Source organism: Sinocyclocheilus rhinocerous, unplaced genomic scaffold (genome assembly GCF_001515625.1).
Source record: "Sinocyclocheilus rhinocerous isolate Xijiao unplaced genomic scaffold, SAMN03320098_v1.1 scaffold1434, whole genome shotgun sequence".
Taxonomy (NCBI): domain Eukaryota; kingdom Metazoa; phylum Chordata; class Actinopteri; order Cypriniformes; family Cyprinidae; genus Sinocyclocheilus; species Sinocyclocheilus rhinocerous.
Genome location: NW_015642853.1, coordinates 254094 through 262468, shown reverse-complemented (window position 1 = coordinate 262468; position 8375 = coordinate 254094). Strand labels below are relative to the sequence as shown.

The 8375-nt window shown below is 40.7% G+C and overlaps 1 protein-coding gene across 6 annotated transcripts in view; it reads right to left on the bottom strand.

The window, feature by feature from the left end:
• LOC107756873 (interleukin-1 receptor accessory protein-like 1-B) overlaps window positions 1-8375 on the bottom strand; it is a 165105-nt gene that overhangs the window by 23868 nt on the left and 132862 nt on the right. For all 6 annotated transcript variants that reach the window (XM_016574189.1, XM_016574187.1, XM_016574191.1 and 3 more), the window contains one exon: window positions 1155-1287. In XM_016574189.1, coding sequence (XP_016429675.1) covers window positions 1155-1287 — 133 coding nt within the window. The remainder of the gene's footprint in view (window positions 1-1154; window positions 1288-8375) is intronic.

The following is an 8375-nucleotide window of genomic DNA, read 5'->3' as shown; positions in this document are numbered from 1 at the left end:
TCATTGGTACAACCCTCCCTTCTCTTCAAGAACAGTACTCATCCAGAGTGAGCAAAAGGGCTGGCAAAATCACACTGGACCCCTCACATACAGCACATTCCAATTTCTTCTTCTTTTCTTCTTCTTTTATTATCTGTGTTTTTGTTCTGTCGCTGTCATTCTGTTGCACTGCGGAAGCTTCTGTCATGAAAACAAATTCCTCGTATGTGAAAACATACCTGGCAATAAAGCTCATTCTGATTCTTATTCTGATTCTGAAAGCAGTGAAAACAGCAGAGAGACGGACTCTCACTACTTGTCAGCTGAGTGAGTTTACGGCCCGTTTCCATGGTAACTCCCTCCGCTCCAGTTTAAATGTGATTTGAATGCTCAACGCGCATGGCCCACATGCTGTATGCCAGTGCCGGATGAATGCCAGCTGTGCCAGATGCATGCCAAATCTGGGCCAAATTTTTTTGCTGACTGGGGAGGTGATTCATGTATGCTATATGGGGGTTATTTCATGTATGTTATATTTGCAGCAGCAATATTTCTTACATGCTCACAGCAGCATGTTGTGGATGTATTGGCAGTAGCAAGTTTCGGTACTTGCTCTGCCACAGCAGCAGCAGCGTAGCAGATCTATTCCGCCAAGACCAAATACATTAACATTGTCATATACATTACCATGCCAATCCCTCCGAGAGTTGTCATGACAGAAAACTTTTTAAAGGAAGACGTCGTCCAGATTTTCCTTCAACTGCTCACATTTGTTTAGAATATTCTGCTTTGAGATGTAGTTCAGGTGAGCACAGATTCAGTCAGATGCTTTGACCCTGATACTCGTCACGCTGTGATTAAGATTGCATATGCCTGAACTGCATTATTAATGGAGCCAATGAAATTTAGAAGGAGATTACAAGAGATAGAAGCTTGTCTGCTCATCTCCATCCCGACGGCTGAGGATTAATGGGATGCTTTTACTCAGAAGGTCTTAACACTCAACCGATGGCCGCTGAATGACTCTGACAGGGTTAAATCATGTTGGATGTGGAAGATTCATGCACTTGTGCACAAACACACAACATATTCATTTTGTTGCACACAAAAATTCAGATACGGACAGCAACTCTGATTCTTCTCAATAAATGAAAAGAAAGGATGTCATGACTTACTTAATTTCACTTTCTCTTATTCGGCTTTCGTCCAGATCCTCAATGAACTTCTCTCCCTTCATCCAGTAGATGAGAGGACTTGCGTCCCCGCTGTAGCCGAAGAATGATCGGCAGGTCAGGTTCACTGGGCTGCCTGCAAAAACACACATTACAGCAGAAGTCCATTTATGTCATCCGTGAAAACAGCTTTCTCAAACTGAGCCTGGCCTGTTGACGGCTGTTTGATTTGCTCTCTCTGGAGGAACAGAAGCTGCTACAAAGAGCATGAGGGAGTTTAGACCGTAATCGAACATCACTAACACCCTAAGAGTGCCTCAACATTTTTCCAAATCTATACTAGACACACAAACACTCCAGGCCTGTGACAGTTTGTAAATTCATACCGTCCTTCTGTAGATACTACACGCTTTAACATAAACACAGAGAATCTAGACTGAAGTAAATCAGTTTTTATCTCAAACTAGTGCTAATGAAAATCTCCAGTTCTGCCTGTATGTAAAAATTAATAGTCTGTGAGAGAATTAATGAGCGCAATCCTTAGATGCTGGATCAGGCTAAAATCTTGACGGGATGGCACATGCTGGAGTTTCTTCTCTGGGCCACTGGAGGTCACTGTGTTTCCATCTCTCACACAGGACAGATCAAAATGGCACAGACAGACCTTCAGCAGACATGTATTAGGGCAAATTCTTCAGTCTTTTGTAGCATGGCACACAGTCCAAACCGTCTGATGCACAGTGATTCAGCAGGAACAGCACTCTAAGGCTGCTGATGGTCGGCCTGCACCCGACTGGGTTTCCAATCTTCAAAACAATGTACACTGAAATTAAAGCTTGATTCATGTCTTCATCTCTCTATATATATTTATTTTAGATTTAGCTTGATACTGTATAATGAATGACTTTGTGTTTTATGTTTGTCAGTAGGGATGAAATTAAAATTTCAACCCATGATTTTGTTTAGTAAACAACTTATAATTGAAAAGTGAATACTTCCAGAAAAATCTGCATACAATTTTATTTCTGAAAAGCTCCTTGAACAAAATGCCAGTATTTTAAATTAAACTGAGACTGTCAGGTATTTTTTTTCTCCTGTCCTGATCACGGTTAGCTAAACATACCTAAAACGAACCATCCTCACTGCGCGCAGAATCATTCAGTTATTCATAAATGTAACAAATGTCTGTTATAGTGCATGCGGGTGTGTTTTTGTATGCATTGGGAAATTGGAGCAAGAACGTCTTAGTTAATCGGGTCTCTATGGTGTGTTAATTGTGTTTGTCTGTGTTGGCCTCTATTCATTCACATCCAGCAGAGAGGATCATCCAGACGACTGAAAGCTGTTCTGCTCATTAAAACGCTGTTGGGAGTGATTGTGCCATCATAATGCCAAAACTGACCTCCTGCGGCCAAACAAATTTAGAGAGAAAGGCAGAATGAATGAATGAATGAACGAATGAATGAATGGAAAATGTCTGTATGAACGGTGATGTTCATCTGAGCGAGTATGTTAGTAAGGACTAACCACCCAGCTAACAGGGAACATTCCCACAACTTTCAATCAGTTAGTTAGTTTAGTTTATTGTTCTTTCGGAAATTATTTTTGTATCTGTAGCAACCGTTCAGTCATCATCAACAACAATTGACAAATACAAGGCAAGGCAAGTTTATTTATATAGCACAACAAACAAACATCAACAGATTACAACACATTACAAATACAACCAGAATCAAACAACAATAGTATCACTGCCATAGATGTAAAATGAAAACTGTGATATCACAAGAATTTATTTAACAGAGCTATACTGGAGGATATAAAATATCTTTTTGAACGTGCAGTCCGTAATAACGGTACACTATACCTTCGACCAGATGGTAACATTTTCACCATAAAGTGGATGTGATACATCCCAAAGAATTGTATGGCTTTTCCTCACAGCAATCTTACTAGCCATATTAACAATCTTTTTTAGTTTGTTCTTATTGACCACAGACAGTGAGAAATACCAAGCAATGAAGCTGAAAGTCAAAATAAATAAAATACTCTCCATAAATGAGTGATAGAAAAGAACCAGTATGTATGTATCCACACACACAATCGTTGCAGCCCTTTCCAGTAAATAGCTCCTGTACTTGCATCCCATTTCAATTTTACATCAATGACTGTCCCTGGGCATTTATATTAATTTACTACTTCAATGCACTCACCGTTGATAGTTATTTATTGGTGTGTATCTCAAAAATCATCTCTTTAGTTTCCCTGGTGTTTAACTGAAGGAAACTGGATTGACATCAATCAACACACTCATCCACACATCTACGATACTCCACTTCATCTTCAGTAATCAAACCAACAATTGCCATATCGTCTGCATACTTGAAAACTTCAGATGAGGAACCTCTACATTCATTTGTATAGAGGGTAAATAACACTGGGGAGACAGTACTTCCCTTTGGGGCCCTGGTGTTGGTAACAATAGGGGGAGACAAAGCAGAGTTTACCTTAACACACTGTAATCTATTAGTCAAAAAACACTCAACCCATCTAATGGGTCTACTATTTATTGGCATGCGTTCCCAAAATATTCTTCTTTCAGTCAAGTCTCTCTCTCTCTTTCTCTCTCGGTCTCCCTCAATAGGAACTTTTGTTCCGGCAGATGTGAAGTCACAGCAACCAGTCGAGTAAAGACTGAATGCTGACCTGAACCTGCATGTTGGGCAAAAGCCATTACTGAGGAAGACAGAGAGAGACAAATCATCATCCAAGTCATAACAGAGTACGTGAATTCACACATAGACTCAAATGTCGACAGCAACAGCACCAGAGACCCCGATTTAATGTTGTCTGTAACTTTCCTTCCCTTTCAGTGTGATTCAATGAGAAATACAGATCAACAGATGAAGGAAAAGCTGCTTGTCAAGCCAATTCAATGGGACTTTTTTTTTTACAGAACTGACAGATGTGGCATATCCTTTGATAGAAATATGTTACCGCAACTCATATTTGTGCTTTTTTTCAAGCACCTGCAGGGAAAGATGATACTAAACATAAACCATGAACCTGCATTACTCTCAAATCAAATCTACATTAACAACAGCGCTGAGCAGATGTGTGATGTGCACACTCTGGATTCAGAAACGGTGTCATCAGTACAAGTCAAGTTATAACTACATTTGCAAACCACAAAGTCGGTTAATTTCAAATGCCGTCTGAAGTCATGTATTCCACTAGCTAATGTAAAACATTTACAGACAAACACACTCATTAGGATTAAATCCAGTGGTGAGCACATTCAAGGGATGAGTCCAATTGACATGGATGTCATTTAAAACAAAACACTGCCACATACCTGGAGACAAACTCATTTTTAATGCTAAAGCAATGTTAAAGCATTTCAGAACCAAAGACTTGTCTTGCCACTGATCTAGAGTCAGCTTCTCTATTCTCATTAGGAATGAAGGTATAGATTTGGAGTGTGGAAACGGTTACGGCCAGCAGTTATGGGCAGCGTTTTTCTGGAGCAGCTATCAGAAATCCCTATTAATATCTATGACCATATAAACACATCACACTCATGGCCAGAGGAAGGCTAAGCGTCATCCACCTCTGATCAACACCATACACTGGAGGAAGTATAGCCTCAAATGAATCTGCACATCACAATCATCATATTTGGCGATGGTCCTGCTCTATTGGGTTCACCGACACTGCTCACAATACATGATTGGCTTTTGCTTTGTTGTTGCATGCAGGTGTGGTTGTGTCAGTTTGCACATGTGTTTCTGTGACCTTTCTATAATGATTTAATTCCACTAACAACCATCCCTGGTTTAGTGGCCGTTCACTTTATTGCTCTACTCTCTGTCCCAGGCAGGAGTTTAAGAATTCAGAGTGTACTTCCTAAAAAAATAGCTTGTCTTAAAACTGTGGGCACTTAGGCTTCTCTCAATCCATTTAATTAAAACAATACTATAAATTACAAGCAATTCTATCAGGGGGAAGGTAAACCGAGAGGAGGCTAAATTATGACCTTGTGGTGCAGGAGCATTTCCAGCCGCACTGCTTAAATCCAGGACAGGAAGTGCTGACATGTCAATCACCGGGCTTTTTCCTCCCCGAGTCCCGCGCACAGACAGAGTATCGTGGAGGTTTCACGGCCGAGAGGATTCGGAGATCAGGAAATGACTTGCGCACTGCTAAAACTCGTCCTGCAGAGGCCAATCGTTTGACTCCGATAGGTAAAGGTGAGGTCACATCAGTCCTGAACCTCAAGAAGCCTTTCATCACACATTTCTCTCCACTTTTTCTTCTTCTCTCTGTTTCTTTTCCCTCTCTGCATGTCCCGCTCACACTCAGCAGCATCGTCTCTGAGTCCCTGGAGCAGCAGATACAAGCGTGATTGGCAGGGGAAACTTCTGTCTAGATCAGACTAATCGCTTCTGATGAGACAGAGAGCAGGAGGAGATGAGTGTGCATTAGTGCAGTGTGTGTAGATGTACAGCTGGTTGACCTCAGTACAAACACACAAGCAGCACTGCCATGTTTGCACTCAATGGAGCCGCTTTGCTAACAATGACGTTAAACGCTGATCCCGACTGCCAATCCTCACACATCCACACTTTCCTCTGCGACGCTTACAAGGGCACAGGAAGAACAGAATATACACATGATGACATGACAATGACCCTCAAGAATAATGTGTGTTTGAGTCACGCACACTGGTATTCCGATCATTATGGGTTCACTCCATAGACGTAATGGTTTATTACTGTACAAACTGTATTTTCTGTCCCCTTACCCTAATTGTACCCCTCACACTAAACTACAGGCATTTGTAGATTTTCAGAAATCTTAATTCTATATGATTTATAAGCTGATTTCCTCATGGTGACCAAAAAGTGTCCCCACAAGGTCAAAATTTATTACAAGATTAATACAAAGTTCTGTCATGATGGCACAGGCTGATAGGTTCTAACTCAATCTGATATAATCACATCATTATTCACATGGCGCAGCTGATTGGTTCTTTTCACATCAGCAGCCAATGAGCTGCTGCTCAACATTCAGATATTTGGCTAGTGCTTGCTGTAGCAGTTGCAGCGTGCTTCAGAAATCCGCCACCTTCCCCAGCTCCACCTGTATAGATCTGCTATGGGATGATTTCATGTATGTTACGTATAGGGGTTAGTTCGTATATGTTATATGTGCAGCAGCAGTATTTCATACATGCTCACATCAGCATCTATTCCACCAAGATCAATTACATTACATTGCTATCACCATGCAAAATCTCTGAGAGCTGTCATGACAGAACTATATTTGTGAGGACATTTGGTCCCCATAATGTAGGGAATACAGTACACACACACACACACACACACACACACACAGCAGCTCTATTCACTGCTGCAAAAGTCTGGAAGAGACACTCAAATTCAGACTCTAAACATGCGAAGCTTTATATTTACATTTACATTTAGACATTTAGCAGACGCTTTTATCCAAAGCGACTTACAATTGGGGGATACATAAAGCGATTCTTCTTAAGAGAGGCAAACAGATACAGGAAGTGCTTGTAATACCAAGTTTTTAGACATTCTTTTAGAAAAACAGATCAGCTGTAGAAAAGTCATCTCTGGTTGGTGACGGCTGAAATCTCTCACTCTATAAGAACATTTGATCCTTCAGCTGTGTGAGAGACAGAATATACAGCAGTGCGCAAAAGTCAAAAGTGTAATAGCACATTAGACACTCCACACAAACATTTGGTTTAAAATGGTTATTTCTATCTTTGGCTTTAGTGTGCTTTAGTGAGTTCCAAACATTCCTTTTGCAAATCTACAGACATTATATATGCCGAACTGTCCAGGGCTGAGCAGAAAACACAGCAGTCCTGAACACCTGAACAGATCTGAATGCTGGAGAACACTGAACCTTCACACAAAGGTTTCCTAGGCAACCCTGCTCAGGTTGAGTCGAGAGGAAGAACAATAGAAGCGGCTCGGCTTCTTACACATAAAAGGATTAATTATTACCCGCCGTCCCCCAAGAACAGAAACAGAAGCCTAGAACAAGGAGGGCCCGGAATAAACGCTCCTGCCACAACGACTTATTAGGATTCCAAACATGACTGACAAATGAAAACTCCTCCCAAACTTTGTCATAAATCATGCTAATCAACAATCAGGCACTTTCTGCTGCAATCACTGGCATGTGTAGGTGCGAGTGCGTTCCCTGTGTTAATGACGAGGGTCTCGCCGCTGTCATCTTCTACTGGTAATTGCTCTATTCTCTGGCTCTATCCGTGTGTAGCACCAACAGAGAGACTGTAAAGGAGAAGTGCACACAGATGGATATTAATATCTGTCTCGCTGCAGCATCACACCGCTGTCCTCAGCACAGCAGGGATTTCTTCTGCAGAGATAGAAGCCTGTTTAAAGCAGTGTTGGGGAAAGTTACGTTTAAAAGTAATGCACTGCAATATTGTGTTACTCTTGCCAAAAAAAGTAACTAATCATGTTAGTTACTTTTTATGGAAAGTAATGCATTACGTTACTTTTGAGTTACTGTTTCTCATCTGGGCTGGGCTTGCTTAACTGTTTTTTTTTTTAATAAAAAATATATATTTTTGGCAAATGTAAAAGCCCTTTCAAACCAAAAGTGATATGAATAATCCTCAGCCATTCTGGATTGCATTAAGAGAATAGGACGTAGGAGAAGAAAGTACGGTAACGCTTTAGATTACAACCCCCAGCAACTTCTCAACACCACTATCACCAAATATCTTTGCATGATATACCATCAAGGTTCAATGCAGCTTAAAATAAGCTTACCTCTTACCAGCTGTTCGTAGAAAAAATACATGATACAACATTTGTATTTCAGTGGGTGTATACTGTGGTGTTTTTATAGCAAAAAAAAAACGTAGAGGGTTTAATTAGGCCATCGAACAATTAAATTAAAACTAGTGCAATATTTTTCTCTGTAATTACTGTGCAAATATACACTTGTTCTGTGTTTAAGTCCAACTTGTTCCCCCCTTGTTCCACGTAGTTACAGGGTAAATACAACATTTGCGGGCTGTAAATTAAAGTGGTGCTTTGTTCCCCCATTGTTCCATGTAGTTACAGGGTAAATACAACATTTGCGGGCTGTAAAATAAAGTGGTGCTTTGTTCCCCCCTTGTCCCATGTAGTTACAGGGTAAATACAACAGTTG